General features: G+C 41.8%; 1 protein-coding gene across 4 annotated transcripts in view; it reads right to left on the bottom strand.

Moving 5' to 3' along the window:
- Window positions 1-18,127, bottom strand: part of Gosr1 (golgi SNAP receptor complex member 1) — a 34,985-nt gene that overhangs the window by 9,681 nt on the left and 7,177 nt on the right. For all 4 annotated transcript variants that reach the window (XM_006977422.4, XM_015996209.3, XM_076542919.1 and 1 more), the window contains exons 3-6: window positions 17,556-17,643; window positions 17,180-17,287; window positions 12,803-12,894; window positions 11,560-11,634 (exon numbers count right to left, since the gene is read on the bottom strand). In XM_006977422.4, coding sequence (XP_006977484.1) covers window positions 11,560-11,634; window positions 12,803-12,894; window positions 17,180-17,287; window positions 17,556-17,643 — 363 coding nt within the window. The remainder of the gene's footprint in view (window positions 1-11,559; window positions 11,635-12,802; window positions 12,895-17,179; window positions 17,288-17,555; window positions 17,644-18,127) is intronic.

Here is an 18,127-nt window from a genome sequence, read left to right on the forward strand (position 1 = left end):
TCTGGCTAGTTTTAACGACAGTATCAAGAAGTGAAAGTTCTTCGATCTACATAACTCAAAGTTGTCACTACTATCCATTCAAAAGGTAAGAATTACAACCAGCTTGTTGAGACAAGGTAACAAACACAGTTCTGGTGCCTCTAAGTAGTAGCGTTCAAACCTCAAAGTTCCTTCCTTTTTAGTTTTGTTCTGTTTGAAAACAAATAAACAAACAAACACAACTAAACCAAATCTCAGCTCCTGAAACTTGAGAATCCAAGAATGTGAATGAAGAACAACCATGCCCCCAACAGCTCACACCAAGTAAGAAACAGCCAGTCCAGGCTGAGATAAGCTCGGGACTTAGTGATGGGCCTTTACCAAGCTTAACATCAGAAACAGATTTCCAGAATTTGGCATTTATCTGGCAGCTACAAAGCATGGAGTAGCACAGAAATAAATATTTGCATTTCCCCAGCCACTTTCTTCCAAAAGAATTACTCTGGTTTCAATTTATCAGTGATATAAAGTTCAATAAAGATGAGTTCCATAAGAATGCCATAAATACCTTGCATAAGTTCTACAATTAAAAATTTTTAAAAGTATCAAAGATAGTGTCTTGGAACTCACTACAAAACCCAGGCCCTCCTCAAACTCAAGAGATCCATCTGCCCCTGCCTCCTGAGTGCTGAGATTACAGGCCTGCACCACCATGCCTGGCATACTTCAGAGTATTTCGATCAAACATTTTAGTATATAAAGAATTTAAGCCAGGCGGCGGTTGCAAACGCCTTTAATCCCAGCACTTGGGAGGCAGAGCCAGGTGGATCTCTGTGAGGCCAGCCTGGGCTACAGAGTGAGATCCAGGACAGGCACCAAAGCGCCACAGAGAAACCCTTTTAACTATAACAGAGATGAAATGCTTCGGAGTTTCCATTTATTTTCTGTTATATGAATGTTTAAAAAGGACTGGAGGACTGGGAATGTAGCTCAGTTGGTAGGGTGTATAAACTAGGTGCAGTGGCACATGCCCATAACTCCAACACTTAGAAAGTAAAGACAGGAGGATCACAAGCTGAAGGTTATCCTCAGCTACAGAAAGAGAAAGGTCAAGTTGGCATACAAGAGACCTTGTCTCCAACAAACAAACAAATGAACAATCAATTAAAAAAATGAATAGGACCGGAACTTTGAAAACCAGATGAATCACAACATTCTATAAAATAGCACTTTGTAATTGGTTTTGAATCCTCTTATATATGGAGTAAGAGCTAACCAGAAATACATTTTTTTTCTTCAGCTCAACCTACATTATGGTCAAGGTTCAAGCGTGTGGCTATCTGAGCCCATCTCATGGACTTTTCATACCATAAGGTTAAAGAAAATAACCTAAGGGAAAGCAGCTTGCAAATGGCGTAACCTGTAGGCGGCTTGCTCTAGATCAGGCACTCTGATGTCTCTTAGCTGCTCTCTAGTCTAGGGTCTCCTTTCACAATTCTAAAGGCTTACAAATGTATGTGTAAGCGTGTGTGTGTTTGTGTGTACAGGTGCCTGTGGAGACCACCAACGGGCAGGCCATCGGATCTCTGGAGCTGGGAACTGAATGCAGGCCTCTGGAAGAGCAGCGAGAGCTCTAAGTCATGCAGCTTCCCTCCAACCCTCGTAGTTGTTCCCATAAACAACTTCCATCTCAGTCTAACTCAAAAGCTGTGCCCTTATGAAGCTTCCCCTTATGGACCAGTGTATACAGGCAAAACCATTCTTCTTTACATTATGACAGTATGTCCTCACATCAGTTCACTCGAGAATATAATATGTAGTGTACTTCGGATATTATGCTACAGAGAAAGAAAAGGGAAGGCTTTGAAAATACACCATCTCAGAGGATATCACACTTATTTGTTTACTACTTCTCTAAGCAGTGTGAGTTCCCAGGGGTAAAGACTGAGTCTGATGCATCTTTGATTCCCCAGAGTCTAGAACAGTACCTGGCACACAGGAGATACTCATTAAATGCTTAATAAATGAATGGATAAAACGAGTAACAGACACTTCTTGCATTAATAAAATATCAATCAAGATTAGCACTGAAATAATCCTTACAATCCTATAAGTTTTCCACAGAAGCACACACACACACATTTTATAATCATAATTTTATAATTCCTCATTAGACATAGTTCCTCCATTTGAAGTCTTTTGTTTAAGAAAGGCGTGTGCCAACTAAAAACAGATTTCACTACTGAACCAGCAAGTTCAAATTAAAGAAAAATGAGCTGTGTGTAATAGCTCATAACTATGATCCAGCTGTGGGGCAAACCTATAATCCTAGTTCTGGGGACATGGAGGCAGGAGGATCAGAAGTTCAAGGTCATCCTTGGCTAACCAGGTCATTCTGCTTTGCCATTTATTTCAATATTGGAGATAACTGGACCATTTGAGACAAATCTGTAACAGAGAACCTTGAAATAGCCCATGAATAGAATGAGAGACACACAACAGAACAAATTCTCTACTATGCAAATGAGCCCTGGTAGAGCTGAGGGATTCCTTAGGATTTCTTCACTGTGCTTCCCAGGTTTTCCCTTCAGAACACTGCTGTCGGAGAACTACTTAACTACCATCCTGTCCTTCTTGTCACCTGGGCCGACAACTCTGAACTCAGGAGCCAAACCAAGTCTTTGATTCCCTTTAAGTTTATCTAGCTGGTTGTGGTCATAGCAATGATAAACATTTTTTATCAAATAATGCTTTGTAAACATTTTCTCTCTGCCTATGGTGTTCTCTCCTTGGAGTAACATTTCACACAAGCATGCACAAAACCAAAGACTACGTATGCATGTACATAAATTGTTTCCTTGTAGTTACATGTGAATAACAACAGGAGCAAGTAGGAACTTAGCACCAAGGCTGATGTGTAAACCTGCTGTCCAGATGGGTGAGTGGGACTGTTAACCAGCCAGCCAGGCTTCCCTACCAGCAACCCCACAGCATATAATACTCAGTAACACTCAATACTCAAGAAAGCCAAGGTCAAATCCTTAAATGCCAGGATTCTGTATTATTTCTCTCATTGATGTTATACCTGACCATTATATAACTTGAATTCTATGATACTTATTAAACTACCTACAGTGCAACCATGTAGAAAACTTTTTAGAGACTTATTTTAAATTATGCTACTTATGTGTGCATATGCATGTACTGAATGTAGGTGCCTGTAAAGGCCAGATGCATTGCTTCTCTTGCAGTCAGTGTCACTGGTAGTTGTGAACTGCCTAATGTGGGTGATTGGGAAATGAAACTTCAGTCCTCTGCAAGAGCAGCACGCACTCTAAACTGCTAAGCCATCCCTCAAGCCCCATAAACACACACACACACACACACACACACACACACACACACACACACACACACACACACACACAGAGCATATAAAAAGGGTTGTTGGTGTAGTCCCTTTCTCTTTCAGTATTTACAGTTGTCTTTTTGGCTGTGATCCTAGCCTTCAACGGCTAAGCCATCTGTCAGACCTACTATTTACTTCTGTTGATCTTACACATGTACACATGCGCATGTTCCATGTACCATGTTCTTATGTGCAGGACGGGCTGACAAAACCTCAGCATGCATTATCTCTGCAACCCTGGGCGGTCTTTGCATTCAGAACCACTTTGAGGAACAGCACAGAAACAAAAAATCGGAGGACCTGGGCTCAAATCTCTGTGAGTTCCAGACCAGCCAGTACTACACAGTGAGACCCTGTTTCAAAACAGAAAGAAAACAAAATGTCTAGTGGTGATTAGCAGAGTGCTTGCCAAGCATGCATGAAGCTCTGAGTTCAAACCCCAGTGCTACATCAGCTAGGCATGGAAGCACACACCTGTAACCTCAGCACTTAGTACAGGCAGGAGGATCACAAATTCAAGATACCTGACTATATAGTGGGTTCGAGGCTAGTAGCTACAAGACCCTGTCTCAAATAAAAAATCAAGCCTAACTAAAATATTTCTGCAAAAAACTTTAGACTATACAAATGACATGGCTGGTAAAATTTAAAATTAAATTAAAAATACCAAAACCCTAAACATAATTGAATAATGTATATGAAAAATAATCAATAGTTAAAAGGCAATAAAATAATTCTTTCCTCATTCACAGACATGGTTAGACCTAAGGTAACACAAATAGATAAGTGTACATTCTCTGTGTCTGCTAAGCGGTCAACAGAATGAAAACAAACAAGTTATCAACTACACATTGTATGACGTGCTTTGTACAATGATGGTTCTGCATCTGAAAAGTTACCGGAAATAAATTCTGTGACATTTCAGAATGCTGTTAACTTTATCAAGTGACTTGACTTTAATGGCATTCATTTTTATGTATCACAAGCTTGCATTCCACTTTAAAGGTGAAAAAATGAGAGAAGCCAAGTAATGCGCTTTCATAGTAACTGGTCTTTCAGTTCTCTATAAAATCAGGTCACGACGGTTCCTTGTTACAACAAATATAAAAATTTAAAGAAACAACCCACAGGAAGGCAGTGAGGCCTGGACAAATAGCAAGCATTAGGAAAGGTATGTTAAGTAAAAGCTACAGTATTAAACAGTTATGAGACCTCGACCTACATCCTCTCCAAGTCTTGTTTCTTCATCTGTACACAGAGGGACGCTTCTTAGAGACTTAGTGAAGAATTTAAATTTGCACACTTTTCTCTCTCTGTGCGTGTGGTATATGCACATATGTGTACAAGTGCATGTGTTAGTGGACATGCAAAGCCAGAGAAGGGTGTCAGGTGTTCGCCTTTTATCACTCTCTGCCCGAGTCCTTGGAGGTATGGTTTCTTTCCGAACCTGGGGCTCATGTTTTCCAGCTAGCTGGTGGTCAGCAAGCTGCAGCAGCCTGTCTCCGAGCTCGGGTGCTGGTCCCAGGCACATGTGAGAGCACTTCGGAGTGCTAGGGTTGACTCTAGGCCTTCATGGTCGAGCAGCAAGTGCTCTGAACCAGAAGCTATCTCTCCAGCCCCAGAATTTAAAATTTCAAAAGGAATCCACTTTACAAAGCAAAAGATAACTGGTTACATGAATAATATTTCCTATAGTCCTTAAAATTAATTTCATATTTGTGCATGTGTATTAAGTATTCAATAAGTGTTTGTAGTCTTCTACACTAGGGTATAATGTATACTCATGTTTATGAAAATAAAATCAGTAGCTTTGCTTAAAATCACTGATGCATACAGCTAGGTGTTAAGTGTTATGGGCACAGCAGGGGCTGGTGAACTAAACATGCTAACGGCAGACGAAGTTCTCCCTCATGAAATTTACATTCAAGAAGGGCCTGAGAGGGAAAGGACAGAAAGAACAAAGCGTCAGACACTGTCATGAGGCTTTGTTAGGCCACAGATGGGTGGCCTGGCTGAGTTAATGTGTAGACATGGCCTCCTTGAGGAGGGGCAGGTAAGCACAGAACCTGAACTTGTCAGCAGACAAGCTCTCTGGAAGAGCAAGAAAACAGTGGATCAAACAAAGCAAAGACACAAAGAGGATGACAGGGAAGGGCTTGGCCTCTGGGAAAGGAAATGACCCGCATGGCAGGCAGCTAGCTGCAAAGGGATGAAGATGGAGTTAAGACGGTTAGGTAAGATGACCCACACGGAGGGCGCTGCAGACCCTGGGGAGGTTAATTCAACTGAGGGAACGGGGGAGGAGGGGACTGTCAAAGTAGAACTTCTTTCAGGGAGTGGATGAGGTGAAGAGGCTCTGCTCAGTCTGTAGGCTAGCAGAAAACAGAAAGCCCAAACGGATGCTACCGGCTGGCTAAAAACCTCACCGGAGCCCCGAGCATACACGGAGCATACCCACCCCTCTGGCAACAAGAATGATTTATGCCTCACGCTGAGCTGATTACAGTGAGCCATCTACTGGCCAGGGATATTCAGACTTCTTGCCCTTTATCTACAGATATCCACACAACTTATACCTAGGAAACCTTCCCACAAAGGAAACCCCGAGCTGGATGGACTCACTGCTAAACCCTGCACACGTAAGAAGGACACAACACAGCCTGCACAAACTCTTTCAGAAAACAGAAGGGACACATCCCAAGTCACTTAAAAGGGACAGTATTACTCGTGATAAAAACCACACAGGGACATTCCCAGAATAGAAAACCAGATTATATTTCATACGAATAATGCAAAATTCCTTAAAATAAATCCAGCAGTTACAGAAAAGAAGTATTTCATGATCAATTGGGATTCCATAAACGCAATACTAGTTTAATGTTTGAAAATAATGTAACTGATCATATTACGGTAATTAAGGAGAAGCAACTGTTCTCAATAGTTGTAGTTAATTAATTAATTAAAACACTGAACACCATTCATGATAAAAACTACTAGCAAAGAGGAGCATGGAAACAATGCCCTCAATGGCAATAAACAACAACGAACCCTCCTTATGCCTATATCTGAGTTCCTGAATAACACTCGCTAATAAAAGAAACTGAGGCTGCTTAGTCAAGTGGCTGAGCTGAGGGAGGAAAATGTAGCATGAGCCATGAATGTTTCATGCTACCGGATGTCAAATGACAGATGCTAACCCAAATGAGGCTCCATGATGTAAGTAACAAAGTAACTACAGTCCCAGACAAAAGCATCTGACTCTATGCTGAGGAACATTCATACTTCCTACAGATCTAAAATCAACGGAAGAAGGACTGATGAAACAACAGCCAGGAGAAAACACTGCAGGGAGAGTGAGATCAGACAGGAAGGGTAAACGGACGGAGTGAGAACATTTTGAGGAGAAACAGTATTGCGGAGTCTCCAAGAATCTTCTTTTATATCTGTTTTTATTTTATTTTATTTTATTTTTTAATTAAGGACTAGGGGTCGGGGGCTGGAGAGATGGCTCAGCAGTTAAAAGCATTGACAGCTCTTCCAGAAGTCCTGAGTTCAGTTCCCAGTACCCACATGGTGGTTTACAATCTTTTACTACAATTCCACAGGTCTACCACCCTCTTCTGGCCTCTTCAGGCACCAAGAATGCATGCAGTACACATATATGTAGGCAAAACACTCATACAAATGAAATTACATTTTAATTTATCGTGTGTGTGTGTGTGTGTGTGTGTGTGTGTGTGTGTGTGTGTGTGTGTGTGTGTGTACAGGTGTCACAGCATACAAGCAGAGGTCAGAGGACAACTTCTATGAGTAGATTCTTTCCTTCTCCCACGCAGGTCTTTCCATTGATCCCAGGCTTGGTGGAAGTACCTTTATCCACTGAGCCATTTTTCTAGCCCTGCTTCTTATTTTGGGACAAAGTCTCAATATGTTGTTCAGTCTTGCCTCAAATTTATAATCCACACAATTCAACCTCCCATACAGATCTCATTATACTTATTATAACAGGAAATATATTTAGCACAGTGTACACACACACACACACACACAGAGTCCTAGGGCTAGGGGTGTATTAAGTGATAGCATGCTTGCCCAGCATGCAGAAGGACCTCTGTTCCATTTCTCCTGGAAGAGGAAGAGCACATTCATCATTTCTAGCTGTGAACTCTGCAGCTACAGTAATGACTGGCCCAGCAAGACATGCCCCCTGGTGCAACAGCAGCATGGACACCACGGGGCTAACCAACTACTTTCTGACCAGGTGAAATCTGGACCTGACACCATGATGAGGCTAAGTACCTATGGCAAGATACGTCATAGGCTAAAGGAGAGAATTTACTATTGTTATTCTGATAAAAAGGACTTAATATTAAACCATCATTATACCCATGGATTAAGGCATCTCTCAATCCTCAAAAGAGAAGCTTCTGTTTGCAGCAGGTGATGATTAAAACAGATCTGAAACTAGGAAAGATGCAGAGAATAAGAGATGACAGAATTTTCATCTCTAAGGGATTATATACACCACACCCCCTCTTCCAAGGCTCAGGATCATTGTGGAGGTCAGGGCAGAAAGTGTGTAAGAGCCAGAGTCGGCTGATGACATGGTAACAATGTTTCTGAACGCAGCAGGGCAGGCACACATAGGAACTCACACCAGTTGTGACATATGCACAAGATTTGTGCAAGCCCAGGCCAGACCAAATCCCAGCAGAAAGAAAGGGTCAGTTTCCTCTAAGAGTGTAGCCCATGATAATGAAGCACGCTCCAGCAGAAGGACACACCTCCAAGAATATTTGGGCTGCACAAATTGGTTTTGATGGGGGCAAAAAATGACACAAAGTTGGGTGGGAAAGGAAGCGGAGGTGTATCTGGAAGAGCTGAGGAAGGGTAAGACCAGAACTCACTGGGAGACTGTGTTCTGACACTGAGAAATGACTAAATCCTCTGACTAGTATCAAGACCCTGCTCCATTACACTTCTACTTGCCTCCGTTTCTTTTCTCACAAGAATGTTGAAAGGAATACATATAAAGTACTTTGAAATCAAGATACATTCTATTTTCTCATCCTCTTTTATAACTTTTAACAATTAGATTAGATACCTGTACTTGAACTGCTTCACTTTTCCCTGTAAAATAAACAATATCAAACTCCTACAAGATTTACTGTGAATAATCAAAATAAAAACCCAACTTCCTGAAAAAACTATTATAAAATATAGTGTAGGAAATATTCTGAAGTCTTGAAATAAAAGTATTAACATGAATTGTTATTTTGGTATACTCTTTTAGACAATAATTTTAAAGTATTTCTCAATACATCTTACTTATTTTTGTGTGCACACGTGTATGATTGTGGGCATGCACATGTCACAACACACTTGTGGAGATCAAAAGACAACTACTAGGAATCAGTTTTCTCCTTCCACTATGTGGGTCCTGGGGATCAAATTCAAGTTATCATGCTTGGCAGCAAGAGACTTAACCCTCTGAGCCATCTTGTTGGGTTTCAAATAATTTTTTTGTCTTATGTGTGTATATGTTTGATATGAATGCATACGGGGTGTGTGTGTGTGTGTGTTAGTGGGGGCATATGTGTGTGTGCAGAGACCAGAGGACACCCTCGGGTACCACTCGTCCTTACTCCCCTTGTTTAGGAAGGGTCTCTTGTTGGCTGCTGTCTATGGCAGGCTAGCTGGCCCAGGAACTTCAGCTCTCTCCTGCCTCCTCCTCCTCCCACCTCACTGTTGAGCACTGGGATTACAGACACAGGCCACTGTACCTGGTCTGAACTCAGGCCCTCATGCCTATGCAGGAAGCACTTTCCATATGCCACGCCAGCTCTCCAGCCCAAATCACTGCTGCTGAAGGAAACTATTGGATTTCTGATGTCTTCCTTACTTTCTCGAGAGACGGTCCCACTGCATAGGCTAAGTTGACCTGGAATTCACTGCGTAGCTCAGGCTGGCTTTAAACTAGTGAGCCTCAGGCTCCTAAATGCTGGGATATTTAAGCAGGTCTTTCCATGCCCAACTGACTGTCTTTTTTTGAGGCAATAAATACAGGAACACTAAAACAATCTGATTTTTTCTTTTGTATTACTTGAATATAGTGCCTTTTGAATTACTCTGTACTCTAGGAATATATTGATATAGTTCTGGATGCAATGAAAATTCTTTCACAGTGGTCTTACCCAACACATAGACAACTCTCAAGGCCTATAACTGTATACTCTACTGACTGCCCCTGTGGCAATCAATATGCAACAACTAAAAGAACTAGGGCCCGGGCTGGAGAGATGGCTCAGAGGTTAAGAGCACTGACTGCTCTTCCAGAGGTCCTGAGTTCAATTCCTAGCAACCACATGATGGCTCACAACCATCTGTAAGGAGATTTGGTGCCCTCTTCTGGCCTGCAGTCATACATGCTGTATACATAATTAAAAACAAACAAACAAACAAACAAACAAACAAAAAAAAAGAACTAGGGCCCAATACGATGGCTCAGTGTGCTGCCAAGGCTAGGGACATGAGTTTGAGCCCTATAGCCACATGGTGGAAGGAAAGAAGAGATTCCTAAACCTTGTTCTCTGACTTTCATGTGCACGCTGTGGCACAAACCCTGCAAACACAAAATACATTTTAAAACTGTAATTTACGAAAAAGGAGCTGGAGAGACGGTGCACTGGTTAGAGCAACTGCCATGTAAACATGATGACCAGAGTTGAGACCCCAGAATCCACGGAAGTACCAGGCGGGTGTAGTGGCCCAGCTGGAATTCAAGCTTCCGCATGAGGAGACAAGGGGTCCTAAGAGCAAGGTGGCCAGAAAGACCAGCTATACTGGTGAGCCAAGGGCTTGGGAGACCCCACCTTAATGAACAAGGTGGAAGAGTGGGAGAGAATCAGCCCTAGCCTCAGGCCTCTACAATCATATAGCCACACATGTGCGTGTGTACACACACACACACACACACACACACACACACACACACACACACACACACCCCATGATGGATAATAAAACCAAAAAACCAAAAACCAGTTCTAACACTAGAAGAATCATGGCTTCTAAAGAGATCTTAATTGGCCAAATTGGTAGTTCAGAGGTGGAGCACTTGCCTAGCATGATTCAATCCTCAACACCACATACAAGACTTGATATTACTCTGTGTATGTGTACATGGTACACACAAAGTGTGCTAAGATATGCTCTTACTCTGTTGCCCAGACTGGTCTTGAACTGGTGGGTCAAAGCAACCATTCTGACTTACTTTCCTAAGTAGCTGGGATTGTAGACATGCACCACGACACTCGGCTCTATATTCCATTTTATTTTTATGTGTATGTGTGTTTTGCCTACTTGTGTGCCTGGTGCCTGTGTAGGCCAGAAGAAGACATTAGATGAAATTACAGACAGTTGAGAGCCATCATGTAGGTGCTGGAAATTGAGCCCAGGTCCTTTGCAAGAGCAGCTGGTGTTCTTAACTACTGAGCTATTGCTTCAGTCCCTCGTGTCTTGATTTTAACAGCTTATATTTAAAGTGGTGGCCTTTATAGGGAAATAAATTCAACAGTACCTTAAGCTTACCAGACATAACCAACTAATGACATTCAGTAACAAACAGCAGATGAACTCCTAACATTGACTATTATGAATACTCAAGAGCTGACAAGCTGAGTTCAGAGAAGACCATTTTGATCCTGAAGTTCTACCACAAAATACAAATAAGATAAAAAAAAAAATCATGGAGAAAAATAGATGACACAAGAGTAGAATGTGGGGACTTGTTTTAAAACACATCTATACTTCATCCAATCATCAACTGAAATCTCGGGAAACAAGCTTTTTTTTCATTTTTTTTTTCCTTTCTTTTTCTTTTTTGATATTTGGCCTTGTTCCCCTTTATAAAGCTTCACTAATAAGGAAGTGGTACGAGACCACTCCAGCGTGAGTTATTAGTATTCTTATGGCACCATTAATAACTTGCAGAAGGGTAACAGCAGCACAGCAGCAGTCTGGTAAAGAGAAGACAGGCAAAGAGCGGAGTAAAATCCTCAAAGGCTATCTTTTAATTATGGCCGATGAGCTGGCATCCATTTCTACTGAACCCACTTGGAGCAGGGATAAATTCTCACCAGCAAAACCCTTACTCTACAGGCAGCACTTACTTCCGAAGGTGGTCATGTTCTTTCAAAAACAGTTCTGTTCTCCTGTTGTTCACTCCAGACCCACTTTTATATGACCTAGAACAACGTCAAGAAAAGGCAAGAACACTTTAGAAGACGCTGCACCATCAGGTGAAGGGGCTAACCCTGAGATAGCAGAAGAGACCACAGTTTCCAATAAACAATCAGAACACAATGCTTTTCATTTCCCTCGAAAAACACTATTACAGACGTCAACACAAATGTTGCTCCAGATTAGATTTAGGGGTGTTCTGTTCTTCACCAGCCCAACCCAATCTCAAGAGAGGACCTCACTTCCCTTCGTGTGCTATCTGCTGCATCGTTTTCTCCAACAGAAGCAGAACTTTACACTCGTCAGCACATAGCACACTGGGCAAGAGAGCTACTCAAACGATGTAATCCTTCCTAGCAGTGCCAGCCTGAGGAACACTGAGACCCAACTGTTCCATCTTGGCTCACTTAGGAGTTCCACATTCATTGCTAGCACAATAAAGTTACCAAAGTGACACTTACTTCTATCAATATTATCATTTTCCTGCTTTCCACTAGTAGTAAGAATCAAGAACACTTTCTTTTCTTGTTTTTCTTTTCTTTTTGAGGCAGGGTCTCCTATGTAGCCCTAGCTGGCCTTGAACTTACAGAGGTCTGTCTGCCTCTGCCTCCTGAATGCTGAGATTAAAGGTGTGTGCCACCACAACTGGCCTTTTAGAACAAATTTTTTAAAATTCTCAAACTGAACCAATGCCTACAAAAACAGGATCTGGTGAAGGTATCGAAGAAAAGAGCAAATCTCATAGACTGAGGTCATTGTAAATTGCTCAAAGTCCTTAGTTTCATACAAGGTTTTGATTTTGTATTAAACCTGGGAACTTCTACCCACATACAAACACATTTCAGAATTTCAGGGATGTTAATAGTTATCTGAATATGTAAGTGCTAGGGCAACAGAGAGAGGCCAAAGTCAGGGAAATGGACAGTTACTGGCAATCAGCCCTTCTTAGCACATCTTTCAAGCTGGACTTAAGATCAAGGTTGGCAGGGGCTCCTGGGAAGACTGGGAGATGGCAAAGCAGATTCAGCCCATACTGTAACAAGGCACAGAGGACAATGGAATGGAAATCAGAAACCCCAAATCTAAATCCTGGTTGTGCTACTCAATTTGCAATTAACCACAGATGTAGCCTAAATCCACATAAACATTCTATGAACATGAAAGGTAACTTACTCAATATCTTTTCGTACTGATCCCATGAGATTCTCCCTTTCCCGTATTGCCATAAAGTTTGCTTTGGTTTTATGGAATTCATGTGTATAATCCTGAAATAAATCAATATCCAGTCTCAACACAAACTATTAATGTACTTTTATCCCTGTAAAGTAGCTGTGCGTGGTCATCAGGTTACACGATTCAAACACTAAGCATTCTACCACCTAGTACCATAGCACACAGAATTATAAAGACAAAAGTCTAAGACAAAATGACTTCAGATAGCATAGGATAAAAGAGCAGAGAGATTCTTCTACTCAATGATGTACTTAGTAAGACTCATGGCTCATTTTTTTTCAAACCTTTGCCCCCATCCCCATCTTCCCCGCAGTGTTGGGGATCCAACTCAGGACTTTACAAACGCAAAACAAATGCTCTACCGCTGAGCTACACCCTCAGTTCATTTTCAAGTGTTTATAATTTTTGTCCATTTTCCTATTTTGTCTTTTATATTTATGTTTATATTAATTCTGTGTATATTAAACAAACGAGTCATTTGTTGTAGTTTCTGACATTAGATCTTCCTTAGCTCTTTAGTACTCAGAAATTATATTATAAATTTCATCCAGGCTCTATTTGGAACTTTGATGTTTTTTTTTTTTCCTTTCCTCCTTTCTTATGCTTTTTCTACATTTAAATCTTTGGCCTGGGGGTGGGGGGAGATCTGCCAGTGAAGCACTATCTGATCACAGCTGGGCTGTCAAAAGCTGGGTGTTGATAGTGTACCCCTGTAATGCCAGCAGTGAGGAGACAGAGAAGAGAGGAGCCCTTGGGCTCACTGGCTGGTCATCCTACCCAAATTGGCAAGCCCCAGTTCCTAGTGAGACCCTTCCTCAAAAACCTAAAGAACAACTACTAAGGAGCAACAAACAAAGGTCAACCTTTGGTGCGCACGCGCACACACACCCCTTTAAAGAATTTTTACAATTTATGCATGCATGTTTGTATGTGGGTGCATGTGTGCATGTGTGGAGGTCAGAGGACAACCTGCAGGGGTTAGTTCTCTCCCTCCACCATGTGGGGTCCAAGGAGTGAATTATCAGGCTTGGCAGCCAGTGCCTTAACCCATGGAGCCACTTGGCTGGCCCCTAGATACAAACTATCAATTACCCTAATTTTGAAACAGGCCTTAACATGTGGTAGAATTCAGTACCCGTCCTGTGCACTTTCAGAACTGTATTAAACTGTATTCTTGGTTACTCTTTTATGATGGACTAAATGGACTTTGGTGTCATCTTGCTATTCTAAAATAAGTAAAGAAAGTCATGCTTGGCTGGTGCACACCTCTAATCCCAGTACTTGGGAGGTGGAACAAGAGGATCAGGAACTCAAGGTCAGTTTGTGGTAAAGGAAACTCTGTCTCAAAATAAAATTAATTCATTAATTTAAAAAACAAAGAGTTGGGTATGGGCACACACTTACACACTTGTAATGTTAGCATTTGGAGGCTGAGGCAGGAGGATGAAAGTCAAGGACAAGTCTGGACTACAAAGCTAGACCATAGAGCCTGCCCCAAACAAAAATCACTTCCCATGTTTTCCTTTATATATGTGTATATAAGTTTTCATTTACCCCACAAGAGGGTTTTGAACTCCTGATACTCTTGTCTACCTCCCAAGTACTGGGATTACAGGTGTACACCATCACATCTGGCTGTGTTTGTGTGTGTGTGTGTGTGTGTGTGTGTGTGTGTGTGTGTGTGTGTGTGAGAGAGAGAGAGAGAGAGAGAGAGAGAGAGAGAGAGAGAGAGAGAGAGAGAGAGAGAGAGAGAGAGTGTGAGTGTTCATTTTCTGGTGTTCATGACTGAATAAGGACTTCATTTACACTATCACTATGCTGCCCCACCCCCAAGCCCCTTTCATTATATTTTCTAATAAGTCATTGTTTATACAGAGGATAATGGCTTGCTTTAGATATATGTCTTTACTGAATTTGTTTCTAGCTTTTCTCACTTAACTTCTTGGTTTATCAGACATATACAATCTTATCATGCCACATGTTAGGAAGTTTGCCTCTTCCTTTCAAATATTTATTTCTCAGGTTTTATTAACTGTACCAACAAGAAACTCCAAAGCAATGTCAGACATTTATGATGGTTATAAGTACTCTTTTCTTGTTTTGTTTTTTTCTTTGAGTCAGGGTCTAATTTAGTCTACTGTAGCCTTGAACGTCTGATTCTCTTGCCTCTTCCTTCCAAGTGCTGGAATTACAGGCCTGTACCAGCACATCCAGTTCTATGCAGAAGTGGGACTTATACTCAGGGCTTTGTGTATACCAGGCAAACACTCTGCTACCTAAGCTGTATCCCCAACTCCCTTTTTCTTTAGTGAGAACACTTTTAGTGTTTTACCATTGGCCATAATCCTAGTTCTCAACCTGACATTCACATTTTTGCATTAGGCAAATTATTTTTAATCCTTCTTTGTATGTGCGTTAGTGCATATGTGGTAGTTTGAAAGAAAATGGCCCCTAAAGAGAGTGGCACTATTGGGAGGTGTGGCCTTGTTGGAACAGGTGGGTCTGGTTGGAGGAAGTGTGTCACTGCGGAGGCGGGCTTTGAGGTCTCACTTATGTTCAAGCCATGCCCAGTGACAGACCACTTCCTGTTGCCTCTGCAAGATGTAGGACACTCAGCTACCTCTCCAGCACCATGTCTGCCTGCATGCCGCCATGTCCGACCATGATGATAATGGACTGAACCTCTGAACTGTAAGTGAGCCACCCCAGTTAAATGAGTTGCCGTGGTCATGGTGTCTCTTCACAGCAATAGAAATCTTAACTAAGACAGCACAAGCACACACTTGCACTTCTGGAGACTAAACTTGGAGCCTTGTGCATGCTAATCACAAACTATTCCTTTTTGTTGTTTTTTCTTAAGACATCGTCTCACTATGTACCCCTGGTTAGCCTGGAATTCACTACACAGACCAGGTAGACTTCCAACTGTGGCAACCCCCTGCCTCTGCCTCTGCCTTGCCGGTGCTGGTCAGCTACATGATAGCTACATGCCACCAAACTCAGATTCCTAGCTGTGAGCCAGCAAGATGGCTTAGCAGGTAAGGGCGCTGCTGCCAAGCCTGACGATCTGAGTTCAAGCCCAAGACAGAAAACTAGAACTGAATCCTGCAAATTGTCCTCTGACCTCCACACATGCACCACGGCACATGGACTGTGACACACACGCACAAACTTGTGCACACACACGCACACACACAAATAAATGTAAGAAAAGAAAGTTTTAAAAAGATTCCTATCTTTGTGTGTGTGTGTATGCATGTGTATGGTGTGTTTCCTATACATATGTATGCAGAGGCCAGAAATGAATGTGGGTATCTTCTTTTACTGTTCTCCACCTGCTTTTCGAGACAGGCTCTCTCAATGAAGCTTGCTGTCTTGCCTAGGATAGCTGGCCAGCAAGTTCTTAGGATCATCTGTGTCCGTCTCCCACAGCACTAGAGGAACAGGACATGTGGCCTCGCCTGGCTTGTATGTGGGTTCTCAGAATGTGAACTCAGATCCTCTTGCTTTCATAGCAAGCACTATGACCAATCAGCCATCTCCCCAGGCTCCTATTACCACCACCACCACCACCACCACCACCACCACCACCTCCACCACCACCTCTAGACATGGTCTCACTCTGCAGTCCTGGCTGACCTGGAACTCATTATGCAGACCAGGTTGGCCTTGAACTCACTGACAGTGACTTGCCTCTGACTCCTGAGTGCTAGGATTTAAAGGTGTGCATCAATTTTTTTTTTTTTTTTTTTTGGTTTTTTGAGACAGGGTCTCTCTGTGTAGCTTTGCACCTTTCCTGGATTTCACTCTGTAGACCAGGCTGGCCTCGAACTCATAAAGATCTGCCTGACTCTGCCTCCCAAGTGCTGGGATTAAAGGCGTGCGCCACCACCGCCTGGCTTAATTTTTAAAGAGTTCTTAAATAGGCTGGAGAGATGGTTCAGCAGTTAAGAACCCTGGCTGTTCTTCCAAAGGACCCTGATTCAGTTCCCAGCACCCACAGGGAAACTCATAGCTGCCTGTTACTCCAGTTCCAGAGGATCTGGCACCCTCACATACATACATACAGGCAAAATACAAATGTACATGAAATAAAAATAAGTAAGTTATTTTAAAAAGTTCTTAAATTGTAATGGTTGATTACTTTTCTTGGTAATAAAAATGTTTGCCTTCCAATTTTCACTTCTGTATTTTAATACCACCTAATACATCTTCAAACATTTAGGTTGTTTTGCTATACTTTGATATTCTAAACACAGTTAACTATTCCTCTTCCCTGTTACCTCGACAACATAAATACTATGCCGAACACATTACCTGTAGAATGTCTCTATGTCGCTGCAACGTATGCATCAGTGCTGCATTCAAAGAGGGGACCCCTGCACTGTTGGTATATTCTGCCATTTTGTCATTCACCCCCGTAAGCTAGGAAGAAAGGGAGAAAGCATTTTAAAAAGCACCAGAAACAGCGCAAGTAAATCAACATGTCCTCTTGGCGGGCAGTAAACAAGGCAAGACTCAGTCAATCAGCATTTCCCACAAACGACATCTGTCACAATTTGGATGGCTGCCATTAAAATTCAAGCAGTTGGAGGAGAAACACACCTTGAAGAAATGAATGGTTTCAACAAACAATATAACTCAGAACCATATCTAACAAATAGCAAACTAGCTGTTTACCAAAAGCACTTACCCTTGCCAAAAGCTGTTCAATTTCAATGGCCATTGTCTCAAACATTCTATCTTGACTTGATCCATTTAATAGGGGTGTTGTGTCAGAACTAAAGAAAATTTAAATTAAAAAAAAATCCATTACTTAGTGCTTTAAAACAGCCTAAACTAATGAGGTAATTTTTCTTTTCTTTTTTTTTTTTAAAGGTAATTTTTCTTAAAGAGGTCAAATGAACCCCGAAACATCCCTTCTGTTTCTTTAAAGATTATGCTTTACAGCCAGCAAGATGACTCAGTGGATAAAGGTGCCTGCAGCCAAGCCTGATGCCCCCAGTTCAGCTCCTGGGACCCACGTGGTAGTAGGAGAGAACTGACTCCTGTAAGTTGTCCCCAGACAGTCCACACTGTAGCCCTCTACATAAATAAGTGTAATTTAAAAAACAAAACAAAACTATGATTTTGTTTTTCTTTTTAAAAATATCCCACATGTCCTAAAATACTAAACACAGTGCAAAATATAAACAAATATAAAGACATTCCGAATGCTGTGTACTATTCCCCAAATGATAGAAAAGAGCTGAAGCAACTCAAACT

The sequence above is a fragment of the Peromyscus maniculatus genome, chromosome 8, assembly GCF_049852395.1.
Source record: "Peromyscus maniculatus bairdii isolate BWxNUB_F1_BW_parent chromosome 8, HU_Pman_BW_mat_3.1, whole genome shotgun sequence".
Taxonomy (NCBI): Eukaryota; Metazoa; Chordata; class Mammalia; order Rodentia; family Cricetidae; genus Peromyscus; species Peromyscus maniculatus.